This window comes from Galeopterus variegatus, unplaced genomic scaffold (assembly GCF_000696425.1).
Source record: "Galeopterus variegatus unplaced genomic scaffold, G_variegatus-3.0.2 Scaffold109, whole genome shotgun sequence".
In the NCBI taxonomy this organism is placed as follows: domain Eukaryota; kingdom Metazoa; phylum Chordata; class Mammalia; order Dermoptera; family Cynocephalidae; genus Galeopterus; species Galeopterus variegatus.
The window spans coordinates 702927-728038 of NW_007726220.1; the positions used below are offsets into that span (position 1 = coordinate 702927).

Consider the following 25112-nt stretch of genomic DNA (forward strand, 5'->3'; position numbering starts at 1 on the left):
ATACATGGCAGGCACTCCTGGCCTATTTGCTGAATTGCACGGGAGCACCTTATCCTTAGTTTCTGTATCTGTAAAGTGGGTGTCATGCCAGATGTTCTCATTGCTGGCCCAGATCCCCTCTTCACCTTTCTCCATCCTGCGCTGGGCCCTGGAGGCTGACCTTTCCCAAGGCCACAGCTCTCATGAGGTTCCAGGACCTTTCCTTGTTCCCCAGGTAGTAAGAGCTTCCTGCTGCTGCTGGCCCCCGAGTGCTTTGCCAGCCTTTCTTGGTGCCTTTGGCTCTGCCCACCACTCTGTAAGACCTTCATCAAACCCTTCCCAGTTACCCCTTTGAGTGTGCCATCTGTTTCCTCCTGGGCCCCGACTGCTACAATAATTGGTACAATTACTGTAATAGCACTGGGAAACAGATCCTGAGGGGGGATTCTGGGATTTGGTTGCTCACGCATCTTGATTGGTGCATGAATAACTTCCTTGACAGGGGTAATGGGCAGTGTTAATCTATGGCATGGTGACATCACAATTGCCCACTTTATGACCAGTGGTGTCATGAGATGACTGGTAAGATGTTGGGAGATCAAGTGGCTAGGACACTTAGTCACTCTGGTGACAATAGTGACTAAGAAATAGTGACAAAGACTGTGGTGTGGGCTTCTGACTCTACATCTGAGTGCCCTAGAAACACACACAAGGAAAAGGACAGGTTGAAAGCCTTGAATTCCCAACTCAATGCAAGGGTGGAAATTGAGAAAGACTCTGGCGACTCTGAAGGAATTTTTGATCTCTGCCAGCCACGGGGCAGATATGGCAGAAGACCAAGCTCAGGCTCTGACGGTAAGGATCAGAGTTGCAGAACTGATGAAATGCACAACCTCACCAGGTCTCTTACGCAACGGGAAGGGCACTGGTCAAGAAGGAATGGGACCCCAAGACATGGGATGGGGACATTTGGAAAGAACTTTAACAACGAACCATCCAAATCTTCCTGTTGGTGAAGGCAGCACTTCCTGCCTTCAGTCTGGGGAAACTCCTTTCCTAGCATAAAAATCTCTCAGTGACTTCACTCTGGGCAGTTGTCTCACAAGGAGACCCCACTTTTCCCCCAGGATGCACTCGTCACTTCTCATTATTTCCCAGTTTAGCCCAGTTGGGGAAGTCCGAGGCCTACTCCAGACGGAGACAGTTTAAACACTAAAGGAATTGCAGAATCTTGCCAATTTGTATTGGCAGGAGTCTGGGAAGCATCTTAGGGTGGTAGATTAAGGAAGACAAAACATAAGCTTAGATTGGGCCAAACTGGTTGACGCCATTGTTTAGGTGTGATGCCAGTTGCTGCCATGGTCCCAGACATGGAATTTTTACTGGAACAAATCAGCACAACCCCTGGCCTGGTGTTCATCTTTGATCCCCAGATGCTTTCTCTTCTATCCCACTACACAAAGATAATTAGACACAGTTTACCATCGTGTAGCAGGGACAATAGTGGACCTCAGGGCTTTGTCTACTCTCCCAGTGTCTATTATAATATAGTCCAAAGGGTCACTGATCATCTTGACACAGTTCAGAACATTATGCTTCTCCATTACATTGGTGACATGATGGCAATTGGACCCAGTGAGCAGGAAACTAGAAACAATCCAGATTCTTAGTAAAACATACATATGCCAAAGGAAGGGGGATAAATCCTAAAATTCAGGAGGCTGGATGGTTAGCTCAGTTGGTTACGATGTGGTGCTGATAACACCAAAGTCAAGGGTTTGATCCCTGTACTGGCCAGCTGCCAAAAGAAAAAAAAAAAATTCAGGGGCATGCCACGTCAATGAAGTGTGTAGGGGACCCAGAGGTCCGGGGCATGTCGGGATGTCACCTCAAAACTGAGAGACAAGTTGCTGCTCCTCAGACTGCTAGCTACAAAGCAAGAGGCAAAATCTTTGATGAGACTCTGGATTTTTGAGGCAACATACACCACATTCGTTTGGCTGTGTTACTTTACCCATATACTGGAAAATCCATAAGTTTGTTTTTTCCCAGCCCAGCCCCTGCCCCTAAGACTAAGTTTTAAGTGAGGCCTGCAGCAAAGTAAGGCTCTGAAGCAGGTCCAGGCTGCACAGCAAGCTTCCCTGTCACATGAGCTTGGAAATGACTGTGGCAGAAGAAGTTGCTGTATGGACAAATTCCAACTGGAGAGTCACAGGACAGTTACAGAGCCATAGGGTTTTGGAATAAGTCACACCCTCTTCTGCCAATAACTATTCTGCATTTAAAAAACAGTCCCTGGCTCCCAAATGGGCATGGTAGAGACGGAATACCCGACTGTGGGACACCAAGTGACCCATGCAGACAGAACTGGATATTATCTGATCCACCTAATCATAAACTTGGACATGCATGGTAGCATTCTATTTTTAAGTAGCATATATGAGATCAGGTCTGAACAAGTCCAGAAGGCACAAGGAAGTGGCACAAGCAGGTGGTTCCAAGTTCCACGGTGCCTACCCTTACTGCTTCTTCCCCAACCCACACCTGGGAAGTTGCTATGACCAGTTAACACAGAAAAAAGCAGACACAATTTCCAAATGAGTCTGCATGGTATGTTAGCACAACCACAAACGACAACTGCTGCATTACAGCCATAACCGAGTGTCCCTAAAGGACAGTGATGGAGAGGCTCTCAGCAGGCAGAACCTCTGGCTATATGGATTATCCACTTTGCATGGAAGGAGAGATGACCTGAGGTCCAGATCAACACTGATTCAGGAGCAGTGGTTAAGATAGCTGGCTGTTCAGGGACTTAGCAATCACAAAACTGAGAGGCAGGTGATGAGGTCTGAGGGAGAGATGTATGGATGGACTGCTTGAAATGGACCTAGGTGGTGAAGCTATTTTTAACCCACATGAATGCCGTGGGAGGACATCCATTGTGGAGGAGGCTCTCCATAATCATGTGGACAAGATGATGCATCCTGTAGATGTCAGCTTCTTTCCCTGGTCACCCTGGTTCTTGCTCAATGGGCCCACATACATAGTGGCCATGGTGGCAGGATGGCTATGTATGATGTGGTAGGCAGAATAACAGCACCCCAAAAATGTCCATGTTCTAATCCTTGGGACCTGTGAATATGTCACATGCTGTATGAAAAGGGTGAATTAACGTAGCAGATGGAATCAAGGTTGCTAATCACCTGAACTTAAAAATAGGGAGATTATCCCAAATTATCCGGGTGGGCCCAATGTAATCATAGGGATCTTTAAATGTAGAAGAGGGAAGCAGAAGAGTCAGTGTCAGACTGATGGGAAGTGAAAAAAGACTCGGCCAAGGCTCGTTTTGCAGATGGCAGGGGGCCCCTAGAAGCTGGAAAGGGTGAGAAAACGTCTTTTCTCTGGAGCCTCCAGAAAGACATGCAGACTTGCTGATATCTTGATTTTAGCCCAGTAAGACCCATTTCAGACTTCTGACTTCCAGAACTGTAAGATAATAAATTTGTGTTTCAAGCCACTAAGTTTGTGGCAATTTGTTACAGCAGCTGCAAAAAACTAATACACAGAGGCTCAACACATTTCCCTCCCCAAATCTGATCTGGCAACTGGCTTCGAGTGCCCAAGCTGCCAACAGCAAAGACCATGCTGTTTCCTGTATGGCACCATTTCCTGGGGGTCCCCAAGGGGTCAAACCTATTTTCTTATCAGTACTAAGACATTATTTGTCTTTTCACTGTCAATTCTTTCACCAGTGTACGGTGGAATTTTCCAGAGTCTACAGGAGTGTATAACAGATCAAACGCTGAAGACAGGGGAATCTAGCTGTTTTCTAAGCCAGACGCTAAAGAGACTTGCAAAAACGTCAAATAATACCACTCATGTTTGTTTTGAAAAACTTACTTTTCATTAAAAATATTTTACTTATTTTGACACGTAATGAGTATGTTTTAAATAAATTAATATTTTAAAGCTTTGTTTTAATTTCTAAACTAGTAAAATCAATGGGTATAACCCACATAAACAAAAATCCTTTGGGATCCTTGATCTTTTCTAAGAGTGTAAAGGCTTCCTGAGACAAAAAAAAACTTGAGAACCACTGCCCTCTGGAGACCAGCTAGCTCGTTATTGGCAGGTTGATTACACGGACCCCTTCTTTCACGAAGGGAGCAATTACCTATTACCTCACGGTAATAAATACGTACTCCTGATATGGACTTTCCTTCCCTGCCTGTAACGCTTCTGCCAGCACCGTCATTTATGGACTTTAGGGAATGTCTTATTCATTACTCTGCTATCCCACCTTGCCTACGTCCCCTCTATGGCGAAGGATACACACAATGGTCTCACCCATGGACTGCACTGGTATTACAATCACCCTGCCACCAGTAGCACCTGACTGGATAGAACAGCGTTACAGAGCCCCCACTGGGAGACAACACCCTGTAATTAGGTTAGTGACAGGTAGGGGGAAGCATATGCTTTAAATCAATGGCCATTGTATGGCTCCACCTCTTCATAGCTAAAATGCATAGGTCCAGTGACCAAGGGGTGGACGTGGGAGTGGCTTCTCTATTATTCCAAATTACCTACTGTAGGAAATTTTGCTTTCTCCCCCCTCAATTTTGTGTTCAGTGGATCTGGAATCCTTAATGCCCAAAGGAGGACTTTCTCCAGGCAACACAGATATGGTTCCTTTACATCGAAGTAGTGTTCTCCCTGGTCATTTTGAGCTCTGTATGTGGCTTCACCGGAAGCCAGAGAGGGGGTCAACTGTACCAGACAGGTGAGTAATTTGGGTTACCAGAAGGGAAATAAGTTCCTGCTACACAATGAGGGTGGGCAGGAAAACTACGACTGGGATCCAGGAAATTCACTGGGTGGCTCTCAGTTCTCCCATGTCCAATAATGACAGTCAATGGGAAACCTGGCAAGCCAGCAAACAAGACCAGTAAAAAGCTGAGTTGTATAGAAATAAAGGTTTAGGACACTCCACCAGACAAAAGCCCCAATCAGCCAAAGTGCTGGCAGATGGCAAGAGGAAATCAGGGGAGTGGGGTGTGGGGGAATGCCAGGACTGCGACCTTAGGCCCCGTGACCTGCAAAAGTGGGGGCTGTAGTGGTTTCCTATTGTTGTTTGTGCCCCTACTGACTTACCTAAAGAGCCCTGGTGATGACTGACCTTTTAAATTAGGCTCCAGGTGAGGGTCACTAAAGCATGACAAGGATATGGTGTTGATGAGGCTTTGTTTCCCCTGTTGGGGACAAAGGTTTTTTTTTCTTTCTTTCTTCCATTAAATAAAAATTGAGGTGAAATTCCCATAACATAAAATTAACCATTTAAAACTGAACACTTCATGGATTTCAAAAAAAAAAAAAGCAAACACTTCAGCGGCATTTGGTACAATTACAATGTTGTGCAACCATCCCCCAAACTATTTCCAAAATTTTTTCATCACCCCAAACAGAAATTCTGCAACCATTAATCGACAGGGACAAGCAAACACTTCAGTGGCATTTGGTACAATTACAATGTTGTGCAACCATCCCCCAATCTATTTCCAAAATTTTTTCATCACCCCAAACAGAAATTCTGCAACCATTAATCGACAGGGACACAAGGTTTTTATCTAAAGGATGAGAGGATGCTGAGGGGCAAAGGAGCGGCTCTGCTTGGCATCCTGTTTCCCTGTGATCCACTCTCCTCCACTCACTGGAGGCTGGACTGAGCTCAGTGATGTCACTCAGGCTGCCTTCCCTTCTGCCTACCAGTTGGGTGTGGCCAATGGGAGGCACCATCAGGATCAAAGTCAGAATACTCCCCGCTCCCTCTCTGGCTCTGTTCTGCTACCTGTGGCCACAGCTCTAGCAGGGCAGCCCCCTCCCATAGCTACAGCTCGTCTTGCCCTTTCGGGTCTAGGGGTTGTAATGGCCTCCTGTAGTGTAAGCCCTGCTGGGTCCCATCCCTGGTAAGCTCCCTTAACCCTGCCACGCTTCTGTAGATAATCCCTTTGTTGAAGGCTCTTCGGTATCCCTTTGAGAGTACCATCCGTTTCCTGCTGGGACACGGACAGATATAGGAATGGACTGTGTGCTCCCACACTGTGGTCCTTTTGGCACTGACCACTTCAGGTTTCACAAGTCAAAACAGCTCCATACTCAGATTCCAGGCTGGGCCAAGGAGATGATTCCTGGACAGGTGGGGAAGGTGTCTGGGGTGTGCGCCAAGGCCCCACTGTCCTCTGGTGGCCAGGCCCAGGAAATGCACCTCAGAGGCCCACCCTCTGCTGAGCTTTTACACACCCGAGCATATTTCATCCAGGGGTCACTGCCCCCATTTTACAGGTCAGAACACAGGGGCTTCAATGACCTTCCACTGCCCTTAGTATAAAGACCAAAACCTTAACTGTGGAGTGCAAGGTCCTATCCTTGCCTCCCATGCTGTCACTCTCTGACCCAGCCACACCTGCCTTTTCTCAGATCCCAGGGTGTTTGCACGTGCAGCTCCCGATTAGAATATTTGAGACCTCTGAGACCTTCTCCACCTTGTTTCCTGAGCCCATTCTTCAGTCCTTGCCCAGGATATCAAGTGACATCCTCAGAAAGTCCCCTCCTTCCCCTCCGTCTTTATCCATTGTCACTCACAAACACGCTGGGTTTTCCATGTCTGTATGAATGTTTGATTAACGTTGCTCCTCACCTGCAGGCTGAAGGCTCCCCAGGGCAGGGAGCACTACTCTGCTCGCGGCTGCATCTCGGTGCCTGGCACACGGGAATAGCCACACCAGCAGCTGACAGTTGTTAAGCGTTTCTGTGTGCGAATTTTTGAGCTAAGTCCTCCAGGCCCCCAGGCTGCCCTCCTTCCTAAAGCCCCTCATCCCCAGGAAGCAGCCCTTGACTCTATCAAAAACTCACATTGATTTATTAGAATGTGAAAAAGATTCAGTTTCTTCTGTACAGGCGGCAGAGCGGCAGCAGCTGTGGTGGCTTTGTACATGGTTGTCAATGTCACCCTTGCATGGTGACCAGTGCCCAAAACAGCATTTGCACGGAGAGGAAGGTGGACGGACGGGTCGAGCACCCAAGGTCCAGTCCACTGGGAAGAGGGACACTCTTGACTATTGCACAATTCTGGGTAAGGGAGTGTCCTGGGGAGGCAGGACAGACACCACTGACCATGGTGGCAGTGGGGGTGGGGAGTGTACCTGTGAGCGAAGGCCTCTGGGGGCTCAGGACTCTGCCCACCCTACCAGCCCCAGCCAGGCAGGAAAACCCCCAGGGGAGGCCTTCTGCCCCAAGGATGGGGCTCCCCAGCAAGGTGGGCGTGGTGCATGAGAGGGAGAGGTTCCAGAGGCCGGCCGGGGTGGGGGAAGTAAGAAAGGTCAACAGGAACTGAGGGTCGGTCCCAAGAACTAGGAAGGTGCTGGGAGGCCCAGCATCTGTGAGGTTGTAGAGAATCATGATTGGGGTTGGGGGTCAATTCTAAAATCAGAGCCTCTGGGCAACAGTTCAGAGCCCAGCAGGCAGAGGACTGATTTGGGGAAGGGTGTTGGACAGACAGGTACAAATGAGGAGGGGTAATTCTCTGGAGTAGGAGGGAGTTAGAGGGGCAGAGCTCTATTCAATCAGGGGTTTTCAAAATGTTTTAAAAATGGGAGTGCCTGGGGCCAGCCCGTGGCTCACTCAGCAGAGTGCGGTGCTGATAACACCAAGACCGCGGGTTCGGATCCCATATAGGGATGGCCGGTTTGCTCACTGGGTGAGCGTGGTGCTGACAACACCAAGTCAAGGGTTAAGATCCCCTTACCGGTCATCCTTAAAAAAAAAAAAAGGGAGTGCCCTCTGTGCAAACAGTCATACATGGAAGTGTGAACAAACAAAACATAAAAAGGCAGCACTTTCTGGAGCCTCAGACAGTCCCTTACCTGGCAGCAGCCCCTGAAGGGCCCAGTGATCCCCAAAGGAGCACAGTTAGAAAAGCTCTGAGTCACATCACTGTCCAAAGCACCCCAGCTCCAGGCAGAGAAGCTCAGAGATGCCCTCAGCCTGCAGCTGAGTGAGGACAGGTCAGGGCAGCTGGCCAGGGGGACAGAGCTGGCAGGAGTAGGGTGACGTTGCCATGGGTCATCGATCCCTCCCCCCACCACACGCCTGGTCCCCTGGTGTTTACCCTGATAAAGAAGGGCCTGGCCTAGGCCAAAAGGGGCCTCAGTTCCTTCCCTTCCTGGGTGAGACCACAGCTGAGCCACAGGCTCTTTGGTTAGAAACTAAGATTGGTCTGCGTGAGGTGGGTGATGGAGTGGAGGAAGGGGCAGGCCTCCGACTCAGAGGCCTGAGCCCGGGCATGGGAGAACCTGGGTCTGGGCAAGGGGCAGGCCTGTCTTAACAGCCCCGGCAGCTCTGCCACAGGGATGGGGAAGGCAGTTCTGGTGGGGAAGCCGTGCTGCGGTGGGGGCTGTGGGCCCAGCTGCCATGCGGTGGGGGGAGGGGCAGGGCCGATCCAGCTCAGGAAGGGCGAGGGGAGCCCCCCAGCTCCCCCAGCAGCCCCTGCTCTGGTGGGAGAGTCTGTGGTGGGACGGGTGCTGCCCACTGGCCCTGGCGCTACTGCGCCTTGGGGATGAAAGGCTCTCCCTCCCCAGGTTCAGGGTGGGGGCCTGGGTCGCTGAGGCAGCGCTGTATCCTCTGGGAGCTGGGGCTGTCACTTGGCGCAGGGGTGAAGACATCATCGGTGCCTGGGGATGAAGGCTCCTTGCTCCGCATCATAATGCCCCCATCATCGTCCTCGTCCTCCTCGGCCACCCTCGCTGGATCCTGGTTCAGGCCCAGGACCTTGCCCTTCAGCTCCTCATTCACCAGGTCCACAGACTCGGGTGACTGTGGGGAGGCTGGGTCGATGGTGATGACAGGTAAGTCTGCCTTCGGCTCATAGGCCAGTGGGTCTGGGGACCGAGAGCAAGGCACAAGCTAGGTGCTGCCCAGAGCCTGCCCAGTACGTGCCCCACCTTGGACAGCCCCCAGCCCATGTCAGCCCCTCCCACAGAGCCTCCCTGTGAGCACGGCCATCCCCCAGCTGCAGAACTACATCTATGTGAGTCTGATGCCTCACCCCAGACTGTGTTCCTCTCCTGTGACCAGGGGCTCCCATAGGTGTCCCTCTGCAGGTCAAGAATTAGGGCTCCTTCCTGAGTCACCGTCCACCCTAGGGGCCCAGGCCTGCCCTCGTTCCCCTGGCGTGTGCTGGCAACTTCAGTGGTGCAGAACCCCTGCCTCCCTGCCAGGCACCCTGTCTGCTCCCAGCTCCCTTCACAGTTCTCACTGGGAGCCCCACTGGGATCACTTCTGTCTCTGGGGATGACAGTAGGACCATTCTGCCCCCTTTTGTCAACCCTCAGGCCCCACCTGATGTAGAAGCAGCTCATGGCTTGGGAGGAGGCCCTGAGGCGGCCAGCGAGGGAGAAACCCGTCCTCCCCGCCAGCTCTGAGGCCTGCTCCTGCTTTAGCCTCATCCTTGGGAGGTGGTGGCACCGAGCGCCCAGACCTGAGCCCCTCTCTAGGACCTTACCTGAGCCGATGCGGGCCCGCGACATGGTGGGCGAGTCCAGCTTGTGGGCCGGCACCGTCAGGTAGTTGTTGATCTGACAGAGAGAGCAGACTGTGAGCGGGCGGCTGAGCGTGAATGGGCCCAGGGCTCCTCTGGATGGCACCGGCTGTGTGCATCCTTCTCTGGTGTGTTCGGGGTGCTCGCTCCCTCTGCAGCCACTCCTCGTTGGGCTCTTCCTCGTGCCTGCGCTGGCACTTCACGGCCTCCCAGGCTTTCACAAGCTATGCAAGCTCCCTGGGCAGCCTCGAACACTCCTACACTGCCCCAGCCTCTAGCTCCAGCCCACACCTTCCCCTGAGGTTCTAAACCCAGAAAGCCAACTCAGGAGTGGATACCTGGACCCTGGATGGCCCCCAGGTACCTCTAATCCAATACACTGAGACTGAGCCCAGCTCCCTACCTTCCCTCAAAACCTGGTTCCTTCCTTGGGGTCCCCTTAGGCCAGTCACCATTCCCAACTATCCCAATCAGAAGCCTAGACATGAGCCCTGACTCCCTTTCCTCTTTCCTCAGCCCCACCTCAAACCGGACCAAGTCTTCCTAGCTCCACCTCCTCAACGCCCCTTAAATCTACCCACTCCTCTCCAGCTCCCCTGCCACCGCCCTAATCCAGAACCCCCTACCCCGCCCCTCTGCATGTCAATCCCTCGCTTAGAAACCCTTCATGGCTTTCTATGCCCTTCCAATAAAGCCCCAACCCTTACACCATCAACAAGCCTTCCCGAAAGCCGAACCCCTCAGTTTCTAAAATAGGCATGTTTCCCCAGAGGAACTCAGTGGAGCGCTGGGGGTGGGGGTGTGGGAAGAAGACAACTCCAGATTCCCAGAGAAAGGTGGGGCCAGCTCCAGGCTGGGACACACCTTCTGCTCCAGCTGCCGGGCCTTCTGTCTCCGGAGCAGCATCTGGTTCCAGGCCTCCTCGTAGGGGTCTGCCACCAGCGTGTGTCTGTTGTAGGAGCGTAGCTGTGGGAGGAACAGCTGTCAGGGCAGGGCAGGTCACGTGTGGGGCGGGGATGGGGGAAGTGCTGGAGGCTGGGCCAGAGGCTTGGGACAGGGTGCAGGGGGCAGGACTATAGTGGAGAGGGGCGGAGGGGCTCTGCCATGGGGGAGCCGGTCCAGGGAGCAGGCCCTCACCCGCTGCCTGGTCTTCTGCAAGTTGTTCCTCAGGATTTTGCGGATCTCCTCCTCCTTGTCCTTGGACAGTGCTGGCAGGATACGTTCAGCAGGCAGGGACTTAGGGTGGATGTTCCTGGGACAACAGGGTATGGGTTAGGTCCTCAAGAAAATTCTTGTGATCCTGGAGCTTGCTGGGCCAGGCCAGGAGGAGGTCACCCTGGGGGTGGTCCAGGTGGATGGCCAAAGCCTCAGGCCCTCAGTGTGGCCCACAGCTTTCTCACCTGTCCTGACAGGACAACAGACCCACCCCCTACCCCCCCACCAGGTGGCCTGCCCCAGGCTAGGGTCAAGGGGCTAGTGTGTGGGTGCAGCAACTGCCCAGACTGGCCCTTGGCACTCACTGCATGGAGACGGTGGAGACAGCAGAGGGGATCTTGCCCATGCCCCCGCTCTCAACCAGCTCGATGGCCTGCTTCATCTCCATCTTGTGGTAGAAAGCGATGAGCTGCGGCTCTTTGGAGCGCTCACCGGCTATCAGACACTTCTTCACGTACTTCTTATTGAACCGGTTCAGCCTGGGGGGAGGAGCAAAGAGACGAATGGAGCCGGCTCCTAGGGGTGGGGAGAAACCCAGGCCCGGGAGAGCCTTACCTACCCCTGCCCGCCCACCTGCCCGCCCACCAGGCCTGCCACCTACTTGTCCTTCCAGTGGTGGTGGCCATAGTGGCCACAGATGTCCTCGATGCCTGTCAGAAGGTGGTCCAGGAACTGAAACGGGCCCAGGGCCAGGTCAAGCCTCACTACTGGGCTCCTCCCCTACCAAGACCTCTGAACAGGCCCCCACCTTTGACCAGAGCTGCAGCTCTGCTCAGCCCAGCCCTGCAGTTCCAGGAGTAGCCAGGAGGTGGCGCCTGCACCCCATGCATCCTGAACTCCAGTAGGACTGACTGCCCCTGGGGCCCAGCTGAGTCCCCTTCTCTGAACCCACCTACGTCCAATGCCTGGGATAAGTTCCAACTAGATGGCATGACGCCCCTCCTCAGGCTCTCAGCCTTCCCTATGGCTAGACCCTTGTGGCCTCAAAGAGCTGAGGGACTGACCTGGCCCTGCGATAAGGCAGGAGGGGGCTGACTGAGGGCAGACGTGAAGCTAGCTGCTCCCCAGCTCCCTGAGCCACCTCCTGCAACCGAGGGCACAGCCCCAGCTTCCAGTACCTGTGTGTGGATCTCCTCATTGATGGAGCGCTTCGTTTCTTGCTTTTTCTTCACAGCCAACAGGTCTACCAGAGGCCGAATGGTCATGCCCTGCGGGTGTAGGTGAGCATCAGGCATTCCAGTTCTGCTACCTCCCACCTCCCCCAGGGCTCCTGAGGCTAGGATACCCTCCCTGCTCTGAGCTCCCCAATCTCTCAGGACCAAAGCGTGTTGAAACTCCCCAGCCTCCATTCCAGCACTTATATAAAGGCAGGTCCTTAAGGCCTGCTTCTTCCTGGAGACACTGCCAGACGGTTTGAGAACCCGACTACCTGGATGACCCGCACACTGGGCCAGGGCTCAGAGCATTCAAATGTGGGCTCCACCACAGACTCGTTCTGGAACCCCAAGGAAGCCAGACCTCGCAAACAGGGAGAACCACCTCTGTTCTAACTCCCTCTCAGGTCTGCTAGGAGGATCAGGTAAAAACAGCAGCAGCTAATGTAACTGCACGCTTGCCATTGGGCCAGACCCGGTCGTGTTTCACTTCAATACCCACAACTACTCTAAGAGGTAGATCCTTTTATTGTCCCTGGTGAGGAAACTGAGGCTCAGAGAAGTTAAGCAACTTTCTAAGGTCCCACAGAAGTAGTACAGCCAAGATCCAAACCCAGGCAGGCTGGTTCTGGAGGGAGGTCCCCACCCCAGTGCCGCATTCAATGAAAAGGTGCTTAGAAAGCCATTAGCAGACACAACTGCAAAGTCAAGGTGAAAAAATACTTTTCAAGATGGAAGCAGAGAAAGAGGACAAAAGAGGCAGTTCCCTCTACTTTTAAAAGATAGAAAATAAACCCAACCCCAGGAGGTTTCCCCTATATTTTTTCTCATGAAAAGGCAAAGATGTGTCCCATCTAGGGCTGTGTGAGGATTAGTGCCCAGGAAAGGCAGAAGGGATGGTAAAGAAATGGAGGCCCAGACAGAGTGTTTCTCACCCAAGGCCACACAGTCAGGTGAGGTGGTGCAGTCTGCACCGTGTGTGTGTGTGTGTGTGTGTGTGTGCAGGTGAGGTGATGCAGTCTGCACCGTGTGTGTGTCTGTGTGTGTGCACGCGCGTGTGTGTGTGTGTCAGACACAGCAACAGACCTAGGGCCTCCTGCTGCCTAGCTCAGACACCTTTCTAGTTCTCCATGCTGTGCTATTATCCCCATTTTATAGATGCTGAAATTGAGATCCTAGGATATTATAACACTTGCCAAAAGCCCTACAATGAGTTTGTGGTAAAGTCAGATCTTGGGCCTGCTGACTACCTACTTCTCTTAATGCTATCTAGGCTCCTAATTAAGATGAGCAGCATCCTGGTTACTTTGCATTCTGATTGGTCACTTCATAAAGACTCATGATCACAATTCTTACAAGTGAGGAAACTGATGCCTAGAAAGGGGGAGCGGCTTGCCCAAGGTCATGCAGCAAGTTATCAGGACAGCTAGGACTGGAACCCATGATCCCATTTTGGGTCACAGGCTTTCCTCTTTTTTCACTGAACAGAGTCAGGGTCCCCAAGGGCCCGCTCTGCCCTTGCCCCACACCTGCACAAAGACAGTGAAGAAGATGACGGTGATGATGGCAGTGAGGAATAGGTCGCACATGGGGAAGTGCTGCTTGTCCAGGAGGTAGCCCAGGGAGAAGGCGATGGCCCCTCGCAGGCCCCCATAGGCGATGATGAACTGGTCCTTGGGGGTCAGCTTCACAATGCGGAACTTGTTGATGAACCAGGTCAGGCCCAGCACGCCTGCCAGGGAGGGGGAAGATGAGTGTCAGGCTGTCCCCAGCCCCTCCTGGCTTCTGCACCACAGACTTCGCTGCATATCCAGGAAGGCTCCACTCCTAAGCCCACCCAGCTCACTCATCTCCTGGGCACCCAGCTCACTCATCTCCTGGGTCCCTCAGCCCAGGGTGCTCCAAACCCCTCAAACCAAGAGCTGAGTAGATCTTTAAAATGATTCTCCAACCTGGATGTGCTTTAAAGACAGCACAGAGGCTTCCAGTGGCTGGAGGTCAGGAGGCAGGAGGGAGAAAAGATGAAACAGATTGGTCACAGGTTGATACTTGTTAAATAGGATGGGTACATGGGGTATCATTATCCTATTCTTTCTACTCTTCTATGTCTTTGAAATTTTCCATAATAAAACATTATTTTAAAATGCAGAGGACTGGGTCCAACCTCAACCCACAGAACCAGAATCTCTAGAGGATGAGGCACAGGAACTAAGGAGATGTTAAAAAGTGCACCAAGTAAATGTGACTCCCCCCCGCCCCCCGCCAAGCCAGGCTCAGGGACCACAGATCTAACCCTCATCTTAGAGATGAGGTGAGTGAAATCCAGACAGGGGAAGTGGCCTAGCCACTGAGGTGAGGTGTGTCTGGCACATGTGAGCAAAACCCAAGGACCTGAGACCAGGTCCCCACGTGCGGCCTGTAGGTCTGCAAGGAGCTGCACGCAGTTTTGCAAGGGCTCATGTCACCTGTGCTGAGAGACAATGCAGAGAACGCCTAGCTCAGAGTCAGAGACCTGGCATCTGTGGGCCTCAGTCCCCTCCTCAGAAAACCAACATGCTCAGAGTCAGAGGGTCTCAGAGGCCCCTTTACTCTGACACATCATGACTCTGTGTCCAGAGGTCATGGACTCACCATGAGCATGGGTTTTCTCCCCCCTCAAGGGCCCATCATGGCATCAACACTGCAGAGGAGGAATGAGGAAGCCCCTCCTGTCCAGCTGTGCCTGGAGCAGCAAGGAGCCACCCAGGACCCTCTACACACTGCTCCCCCAACACACACACCACGCCATATGCATGCACGCACACACAGGCCACAGCGTAGCCCCTCCACACAACACACCACACACATACACACCTCTCCCCCGGCCTGGGCCCAGCCCTCACCAAGCACTCGGGCGATGAGGCAGAAGAGCAGAGTGCTGATGACGAAGGTCCAGTTCCAGTGGTGGGAGCCGGCTACGGTGGACACACCGAGGAAGATGAAGATAAGGGTCTCACTGACGCTGCTCCACATCTTCAGGAAATATTTGATGGTGGTGTGCGACTTGTGCGAGATGTTGGCCTCCACGTAGGGGCGCATCACCACTCCTGAGGCAATGAGTCTGGGGTTGGGGAAGAGTGGGGTTCACGGCTCAGAGTCGAACTGCACCTTCCCAAGCCCCTCACTGCTGGGGTTGGGGGCTGGGGCTGACAGCACTAGGCTGAAGGTGCCCATTTACTGGGCTCCTCCTGTGGGCCAGACACCCAATGCATGGACACACCTGCTCTCACTCAATCCTCACATCAACCCCACAGGCACAGGCACATTCTTGCATATTCCAGATGAGGGATCCGACCCTTACAAAAACAGTTGCCTGCCCACTGGCACACTGCCAGAGAGTGGCAGAGCTAAGATGCAAACTAAGGTCTGTCCAACTCCAAAGCCTGTGCCTTCTCCTCAAGGCCACACTGCCTCTCTGCCTAAGAGAGTTCATGACACATGTCACGGTCTCTCAGGTTTAGTCCCCTGAATGTGGCATCCCCCAGTACACAGGGGTCCCCACAGGGAGTTTTGTTCCGAGTGGGAGCCCAAGTCCTCCCGGCCCGGCGCCCACCCCCAGGCTCCACTCCTGCTAGCCAGGCTTCCTCGCTGCTGCCCTGACTCCCCCACTTCAGCCCCGCCTCTGCACTTCTGAGCTCCTGCTGCCTCTGCACACCCCATTCCCCCACTTCAAGACCTGCAGAGGCCTCAGGACCTCCGGGACTCAGGACCAATGAGGCTCCTTGCTTTAGTGGAAGCTTCCAGCAGCCTTGCTGGGGCTGCTGAGGGGAAGCGTGAATGAGTGCCATGTCCAGCTATGACCAGGGGACCCCCTTTGAGACAAATGAAGGGAAGTAGCAGGGCTGAGGCTTTCCAGAACTTAGTTGCTTTGATGGGCAGCCCCAGGTTGTGCCCTCCTGTGCTCTGGGCTTGCCCTAACGCAGGTCACTCTTGCCTCATCTGCTCATGGCCACATATGCCCTCTCCAGACTCCTGGATCGCACAGAACCCAGCAGAAGTGCCCTTCTTCTAGGAAGCTCTGATGACCTTTGTTATCTAAATGGCTACCAAGCAGCCCTGGAGCCTGGAACTCATGTCTGGGCCCTGGGAGCTCCCTCATGACTCCACAAGCCCGGGGAATCCAAGCTGGTGGCCTTCCCCCACAAGCCCGCTGCCCACTGCTCCCAGACTCACGCCATGATGCCTGACAGGTGGAAGAGCTCGGCTGACAGGTAGGCCATGTAGCTGTAGAGGAAGACGAAGAGCGGCTCGATGACACGGATGTGGGAAGTGAACCGGGAGGTGAAGGCTGCGATGATCCCGTAGACCACGCCCACAAACACCCCACCCAAGGCCACCACGAAGAAGCTCAGGAAGCCGAGGACGATGTCCACGATGCCCACTTGGTCGTAGCTGGCAAACTCCTCAAAGAGGTGATACAGGACCTGAGGAGGGTGTGCAGGCTGGTGGATGGGAGGGCAGAACCCTGGCCCCACGGCTCCCTGGGGTCCACCCAGGGTGATCCCATCCCTTCCATTGACCATGGCTGCAAAAGGCCACCTGGTAGCAGAGAAACCCTCACACCAAGTGGGTGCTCAAAACCACAGCCTAGGCTGGTCAGTTAGCTCAGTTGGTTAGATTGTGTTGTTATAACACCAAGGTCAAGGGTTCAGATCCTTGCATGCCCCTACCCCACCCCCCAAAAAACAAAAACAAAAACCACCATTGACCATGGCTGCAAAAGGCCACCTGGTAGCAGAGAAACCCTCACACCAAGTGGGTGCTGAAAACCACAGCCTAGGCTGGTCAGTTAGCTCAGTTGGTTAGATTGTGTTGTTATAACACCAAGGTCAAGGGTTCAGATCCTTGCACGCCCCTACCCTACCCCCCAAAAAACAAAAACAAAAACCACGGCCTGGAGGCCAAAGGGGCAGCATGCCATGCTGGTTAAGAGCATGAACTCTGAAGCCAAGCTGCCTGGCTCTGCCACTCCCTAACTGTGTACACGGAGCAAATTACTCAATCTCCCTGTGCTTTGGTCTTCCCATCTATAAAATGAGGATAATAATAGTACCAACTTTACAGGGCTGTTGTGAGGATTAAGTTAGTTAACGAAGGCGAAGTGCTTAGAACCCTGCCTGATGCAGCGTTAGCTACTTAGTGGTGCTATCAAGTCTGCCTCCCTCACTGACTGACCTTGGGCAAATTGTGCCCCTCTCTGGATTTCAATCTCTCCTTCACAAAGCAGGGACATTCAGACAATGAACTAGAACAGGATTTCTTAACCTCCGAACCTTTCTGAAAGTACACATGGCCAGGCCATGCTCGACTTGGACTCTCTGGGGTAGGGCCAGAAATCTCTACTTAACAAGCTCCCCAGGTGGCTGTGATGAACAGCCGAGTTCCGATGCTGGGGGACTGGAGGCTCTCTGTGGCTTCCCCATCTCCTGGACTGGGAAATAAGTGGTTATCGTAACACTATCATCAGATGTTCCAGTGGCACTTCATATACCGTAAAGCCCCTTGACAATCTTTATTCTTGTTGACAACAACCTTATGAGGTAAGTGGCCAAGGATGCCTGTTCCCTTACTTAACTGAGGCTCACAGTGGTGAAGTGACATGCCAGAGGGCCACCAGCCCAGGAGCAGTAGAACTGGGCCCAGAACTCATTCTCTAATGGCTGTGGGCCGGGGGCTCCCTAACAGGCTAAGCTTCAAGGTTCTGCCTCCTCCTGGGGGCCAGCTCCCTGGCTGCCTGGCCCACTCGAGTCCAGTCCTAGAAAGCTCTGCCGGGAACCAGCTGGAGAGTTTCCAGGCCTGGGGGCAGTGGGGAGAGGACCTGAGAATCATGAGAGGGAGCCCTCCATAGCCCCCAGTAGCTGAGCAGTATCTGCAGGAGGACGGGGTGTGGGGAAGACCTGCTCCAGGGTACAGACCTGAGACTGCAGCTCGGGGGAAGCTCCAGCTTGACTGTCGGGAAGTGGGACACTCACAATTGTGACCAGAGCTTTAGAAAGGCCAGACTTGGGCCAGGCAGGAAGGGTCAATGCCAAGCACTGGCCAGTCCCCATCTGAGAGACAAGGTGGGGGGCTCCAGCAGCAGACAGCCTTGTTAGCAGTTGCGCTCTCAGTTCTTGGCTACCTAAACTCACTCCTGGCCTGAGGGGACTCATGGGTCCTCATGGTCGACCACATCGGCCAGCGGGGTGGGCACAGAGGGCAAGGTCCTCCTTTCTGGCCTGGTACTATTGTCACTGGAACTACAGGGAGGCAGTGTAGCATAGTGGCCAGCATTTGTGCTCTGGACTCAGACTGTGTAGATCTGAACCCCAGCTACATCACCTATCTCCTCTCAGTGCCTCAGTTTCCTCATTTGGAAAAACTGGGATAATAACAGTGCCAGCCTCACAGATTACTGTGTGGATGTGATGAGACAATATACATTCAGACAGGAAGACTTCGACAGACACCAGCAATCACTACCACCCCTGCCACCACCTTCGGGAGACGTGGCCATGGGTACAAAGTGGCCAGATCTGGATTGCCTATTTGATGCCACCATGCCCCACTGTTCTCCAGTAGTGCCACCCTGAACGCCAACATCCAGATCCAGCCAGGTAGAGTTTTGTCCGTGGCACCCACTGGTCTCACAGACATTAGTGAGTGTGACTCCTGTAAGAAGTCCTGGGAGGATGGCAGGCTGGGGATGTAATCCCTGCCTCACAGATGGGAAAACTGAGGCTCGTGTGGTGACCCTGGGCAAGAGCTGGTGCTAGAAGAGACCAGGACAGAGGCCTGCCTGTTCTGGCCAGGCTGCTGCTCTACCCAGCCCTGAGGAGCCGGCGAGGGGGGCAGGGAAGGAGGAGGAAGCCCAGGCTGCCGGCAGCTCAACACCACAGCGTGTCTCTTCTCTGAGGTGGTGCTTCCTGAGTGGCTGGGAGTGGAAAAGAGGAAGCATGGGTGGGAACGTGGACTGGGCATGCACATGTGTCCTGTGCTTTCCTGTGTGGGCAGCTGCTCTCAGGGCGCCAGCTAAGGAGGGGGATGGGGTGTTTCCACAACACGACGTAAGCATGCACATACATGTATCTGTTGTCTGAGGAAACTGGCTGGGAGGAAGGGTACACATGCAGGCCTATATAGTGCTAACATTTCCTTGAAGATGACTAGAATGGCCACAGGGTCCACAGCCAAGATGATGCTGCATTGAGGTATCTGTCCTCCCTAGACCCTGGGAGGAATGCACTAGTACTCTGCCACTTGGCAGCTATCAAAGGTGAGGCCCAGAGAGGTATAGTCACTTGCTTAAGGTCACAAAGCAAGTGGACAACCCAGGACAATACATTTTACTTATCACCTTCTGAAGGTTTTGGGGGGCCAGGCCCCTTTCCACAATCTCTGCATAAACCAAATTCTAACTCAAGACATAGCCAACATGAGAGTTGAAAGACCCCTCAGAGATTAAATGGTCTGTAAAGAGGAAGCTGAGGCACAGAGAAGATAAGTAATTTGCCCAAGATCACCTCAAAACTCAAGTCAAGGAGGGATCATATGACCTAGTAAGGCCAAGAGCTCAGGCCCTGGAGTCAGACAGACACGGTTCGATCACAAATTGGTTCAAATCTCAGTTCTATCACATTCTAGCAGGTTACTTAACTTCATCAGGCCTGTTTCCTCCTCTGTAAAATGAGAATAATAAGCACCTCCTGCGGCTGTCATGAGGACTAAATGAGATAATCCATGTCACAGTGCTCAGCACAGTGCCTGGAACATAGTAGGCAGGAATGGACATTAGCTGCTTTGATTACTGTTATTAGCGGGCGGATGAAGGCTGTCATGAGGACTAAATGAGATAATCCATGTCACAGTGCTCAGCACAGTGCCTGGAACACAGTAGGCAGGAATGGACATTAGCTGCTTTGATTACTGTTATTAGCGGGCGGATGAGGGATCCGCTCCTGGACTTGGATGTGGGTCTGTGCCCTGTGTGCATGTGGGCATGGCCCCCGGCCCCCTCACCACAGTGACGGCGTCATTGAGCAGGGACTCCCCGAAGACGAGGATGTGCAGCAGCTCATTGATGTGAATTTCCTCGAAGACGGCCAGAACGGCCACAGGGTCCACGGCCGAGATGATGCTGCCAAAGAGCAGGTTGTCCAGGAGGCCGATGTTGTTGATCTGCTCGCCGCCCACTAGGCATACGGCGTACATGAGGCCACCCAGGAAGAAGGCATTCCACAGCGTGCCCACCACGGCGAAGATCAGGATAGTGCCCAGGTTCTCTGTGAACTGTCGCAGTGGCAAGAAGTAGCCCGCATCCAGGATGATGGGAGGCAGCAGGAAGAGGAAGAAGATGTTTGATTGCAGGAAGGGGGGCGTCTCGCCCACGCCCTTGATCAGGCCCCCCACCAGCAGCCCCACCACAATCAGCAGGCAGCTCTCCGGGACGATGCTCGAGATAGTGGGAATCACATGGAAACCTGCGGAGGGCGAGAGAACGGGAGCCGTGGGCTTTCAGGGGAGCCAGGAGAACAAGGCTGGGGACAGGGCCGTGATGAGGAGAGCAGCTGGCTAGAGGCGCACAGGCTTGGTCTCAGAGGGCCACTCTGTCAACTCTCTGAGCGTCAGCTTCCTCCCCTGTAAAATGGAAAGGATAATACCACCTTCACAGAGTTGCAGCATAAAGTGACAATGCTTTTAGAGGGCTTTTTCCAAAGGATATACACATGCCATTTCTGTCATTGTTACAAAATATTAGAAAGCAGCAGTTCTGTATGCCTCCAGAAGGCAGAAATTATAACTTGATTACCGAGGCCACAAGTACGTAAGGACATTACCTATGCCTGAACCTAAGGCACAAGTTCAGGGGAGCAGATTTCAGCTCAACAGGAAGAATAACAATCTAACAATTCTGTGTGAGAGAAGAGGTCCGTATCATGGAGGTGTTTAAGCAGAAGGCAGACAACTGGCTGGTGGAAAAGTGACATAGTGACATAGGAGATAGAAGGAAGAATGGAAGAATCAAAGAATATCAACGCAAGAAGGAACTTGGGGATAATAAGGCCTGGGGTCTGCAAACCTGCAGAACACATGCGGCAACCTCCAATCCCAGACGCACGAGTGGCAGACATCTACATAATCACAGCATGCTTTCTCTTGAGTCCGGACAGTTGCTGGAAACAGGGCTTGAAGAAGTCAACAGCAATCAATTTTGGCAAGTGAGACAAAATCTATTTGCCACCTTGTTTCTCGCCCAATACCACCCACTTTAAAGACAGGGCAATTGAGGCTCAGAAAACAGAAAGGACTTGTCCAAAGTCACACAGCACATTAGTAGCAGAACCAGGATAGAACCTTCTGCCAGCTCCCATCAAACTCAGTTCTGTAATTCAAGCTCTGTTATCCTTCCCCTTCATCAAGGTATCCACATTTTCCTCTGCCTGAGACCCACCAATCTTCTCCCCAAGCTTCGTCCTTACCAGCAGCAGCAGGCCCTGCTGTGGCCCACCTTGGAACTCCAAACCCAGAGTTGGGAGGTAACAAAAATCCCTGTCGGAGAGGTCCTCTCTCAATGCCAGGTTTGGCCACAGAGCTCCAAGTTCTCTATAAGTTATTTATTTGCTTGTGTTGTTTTGGGTGAGGAGGTGGGTACAGAAGACCTGGACATCTGCTTGCATGTTAGGTACCATAATCCCAGGGTCAGCTTGATCAAGAGGATGTGGCTCTGCTGAAGGTGAAAGCTCTCTCTCTCTCCTCCCTTCCCTAGCCTGTAAGCTCTGTGCAGGCAGATTCCATACCTGTTTATCATTATATGCCCAGGGATGAGAACACAGTAGGTGTTCAACAAATATGTGCTCATTTGAAAATGCACAGGGCTGGGATATTACCATGATTCCCAATAACCTGTCTGGTCAGGCCTCGGCTCTCACTGCCTCTCTTGGGAAGAAGGAGGAACAACCCTTCCCATGCCCAAACCCCCTCATACTCTCAGGTCCTGATCTGGGCAGTGCTAGGATAGCTACAAGTCAACGCTCACATTCAAAATACCATCCAGGCCCAGAGCCCTGGCATAGTGCCAAGCACCCGGAGGACACTCAGAACATGATGGGAAAAAACAAGTCTCCAACCTATGCCAGGAGAGGACCTCAAAGCTACCACATGCATTCTTCTAACTGTAAAACAGACCTGACCAAAAGTCACTTCTTTTGCTGAACAGTCCTTCAGTCTTCACAGTGTCCACCAGTAACACCCAGCATTTAGCCGGCTGGTGCACTGCAAAGGGTTAGGTCATGTTGAGTCCAAGTTTCTCTTGCTGTATAGGGATAAGTCCAAACTCTCAGCATTGCCTCTGTCATCTGGCCTTACCTCATACCCCGTTCTCCCCACTGTCAACTGATTTCAGCCTTGCCAAATTCTTTGCAATTACTCCAGATGAGCCACATCCTCTCTTGCCTGTGGACCTTTGCCTAATCCAGTTCCTCTCTTTCTAGAACACTATTCCTGTACCTCTACCCGCACTGTGTGTAGCTGACGCCATATCCTTCTGCCTGCCTCCTCCTCCAGGAAGTGTTCCCTGACTACCTCTGACACCCCAGGTAAGGGCAGGAGTCCTCTGGTGCTTCCTTCTCTCATAACCTTTAATCCACAGTCATCACCCAGGGTCCTCTCCCCTTGGCATCCACTGAGGTCAGATGACCCAGACAGAAGCAACAGAGACCAGACAATGGCACCACACTCCAGAGACCAGCACTGCCCTGGAGGGGAGACAGGATTTCCCAGGGGTATAGGGGAGCAGAGTTCCTAAGGCACAAGCCAGAGAGCAGCTTCCCAAGACCAGAAGTCTGGCTCCAGCCAGCTGACCCTCCCCTGTCCTAGAGCAGCACCACTAGCTGCCTTAGGAGAAGGTGGAATCTAAAGACAGCCCAGTGCAGGCAGACGATGGCTTCTACCTCCACTTAGGTTAGGCTCCAAAGATGCCTCCCTCCCCTCTGCACCATCAGTTCAATCCACAGAGCTTTCCCAGCCCCACAAAGTGCCAGACAGTGCACTGGAGACCCAAGAACGAGTCGGCCATGGCTCCTGCGGGGGGTGGGGGGAGGGGGTATAAAGAAAGCCATGAGCAGTAACACGAAGAATGTTTGTCATTCCTGAAGGCACACCATGAGCCAGGCACTGTGCTGGGAGCTTGGCATGCACCATCTCATTTAGCCCTCACAACAGCCCTGTGGGAGAGGCACTGTCCCTGTTTTGCAGAAGACAAAGCTGGGGCTCAGTGAGGTTGGGCGCCTTCCCCAGAGTCTAAGGAAGGAGCTTTTTTCTAGCTTAGGGCGTCTCAAACTGATTTGAGCAGAGAGCACTAAATCATCCTGTACCCAAGGGCCCATATTTCTCTGAGCCAGGCCATGCTGGGCACTGGGGACATTGAGATAGCTCGGGGGAGAACCTACGTGAGCAGTTCATGGGATGGCCAAGCTTTTCTGGACCTTGGGGGGCGCCATCACTGGGTGAACAAGCAGCTGACATTCCTACTGGACAAATGAAAAACCAGAGCTCCAAAAGGAGGCAGGACGCACCCAGCCAGGCACCCAGGACTCGGTCCCAGGCCTCCTGACTCCAGCTCAGTGTACTTTCTTCTACTGAAGCCAGCTCCCAGAGTGCCTGGGCTGGAGCGGTCCCAGGCCTCCTGACTCCAGCTCAGTGTACTTTCTTCTACTGAAGCCAGCTCCCAGAGTACCTGGGCTGGAGCCGTGCTCCTGGAGTGGATCTCCCCAGGCCTTCCTGTTGGCCTGCCTCTCTGTGAGCAGAAGGAGCGCTGGACCCTGATGGGTTCTCTGGGCCGAGGAAAGTGGAGGGATGTCCTGAGCAGAGGAGGAAGGTCTGAGATGCACCCTTGGCTCCTTGCCTACGGGTAGGCGGCACATTACTGGAAAGCTCTTCCAGGGCTGGGGGAAGGGTGGATTCTGTCATCGCGAGGAGACTCCTTCATGCACAGTGGCTCAGGGAGGGGGGAGAAGCCCGTGGGCCTGTTCTGGCTTGTCCCCCTCCCAAGGCTCTGATCCACCAACTTTCCCCACCCTGAAGAGTCCCCTCAAGGTGCAGGACGTTTGCTGACACTGGGTGTGGTAAAAGGGACATGGAACAGAGAACAGGTTGGGGCCCCCTGGTACCCTGAGATAGGCCTAGCATTGAGATAAGACCCCAGGATGTGATGCCAAGAAATGAGGCAAAAATTGCATGGCCTGAGCTTGCAGCAGTGGTAATGTCACCAGGATGGAATCAGGGGTGGGGCAGAGGCAGCTAGGATCAGATCCAGAGGTGTGAGAGCTGGAATAGATTTCAATTCTCCATTACGTGGGTAGGAAAATGGAAACTCTAAGAGAGCCAGTGATGCTCCAGGTCACACGACCAGTTCCACTACAATAGCTCGTGACGCTCCAAGTCCAGTGATCTGCTCAAACCACAGGCTTCCTTTGAGGGCATCCAGTCTTCCCAGAGCAAGGATGCGAGGAGGTGTGGAATTCAGCATCTCTATGCCATAGGCCAAACCCTCTAACACAGTTCGGGGCCAGCTCCCCTTTTAGGAGAGGAGGTTGAGGGGGGAGAGGTGTTTCTCATTCGATCCAGTGTAGATGGCAGTCGGCACACGTGTGTGTGCACACACACACGCTGGCATGCTAAGCAGACGCTTCACCAAACTTTGAATTGGCATGGGGCTCCCAGCCCCTCTGTAGCTGCTCTGCTCTTTGGCATGAGATTATTTTATTTACATCTCCTCAGACTGTCCTTATCTGCTGACACCAGTGCAGTGGAGCAGGCAGGGCTGCCTCACGTCACCCTTGGTTGCCAGGGTGACCAGACACCCTGATCCCACTTCCCGCAGCTCTCCCCTGGCCTGGGAAGTCAGAGGGGAGTGCTGGGAAGAGGGGCCTCATTGGCCCACCAGTGCCAGGTCACCAGGTCACCAGGGGCACGCTGGGGGCTCCACCGCCCTACTTCCAATCCTAAGGACTGCTCTGGGACTGCAACTCGGCCAGGTCCCAAGGGATTCCTAGTTGCACAATGATTCCATTTCTTTAACTCCCTCTTCAACTGCCCCAGCAACCAGTCTCAACTACAGCAATGAAAGATAATACTTCCCAATGAAAGCTCAG

At 53.1% G+C, this 25112-nt stretch overlaps 1 protein-coding gene across 1 annotated transcript in view; it reads right to left on the bottom strand.

Moving 5' to 3' along the window:
* Window positions 1–7735: 7735 nt before the first annotated feature.
* The window catches only part of SLC9A1 (solute carrier family 9, subfamily A (NHE1, cation proton antiporter 1), member 1), a 70136-nt gene continuing 52759 nt past the window's right edge, over window positions 7736–25112 (bottom strand). Inside the window, exons 2-12 of the mRNA XM_008586287.1 lie at window positions 19981–20441; window positions 16156–16406; window positions 14826–15043; window positions 13473–13675; window positions 11908–11997; window positions 11391–11461; window positions 11095–11268; window positions 10712–10826; window positions 10439–10540; window positions 9539–9611; window positions 7736–8915 (exon numbers count right to left, since the gene is read on the bottom strand). Coding sequence (XP_008584509.1) covers window positions 8578–8915; window positions 9539–9611; window positions 10439–10540; window positions 10712–10826; window positions 11095–11268; window positions 11391–11461; window positions 11908–11997; window positions 13473–13675; window positions 14826–15043; window positions 16156–16406; window positions 19981–20441 — 2096 coding nt within the window. The 3' untranslated portion in view covers window positions 7736–8577. The remainder of the gene's footprint in view (window positions 8916–9538; window positions 9612–10438; window positions 10541–10711; window positions 10827–11094; window positions 11269–11390; window positions 11462–11907; window positions 11998–13472; window positions 13676–14825; window positions 15044–16155; window positions 16407–19980; window positions 20442–25112) is intronic.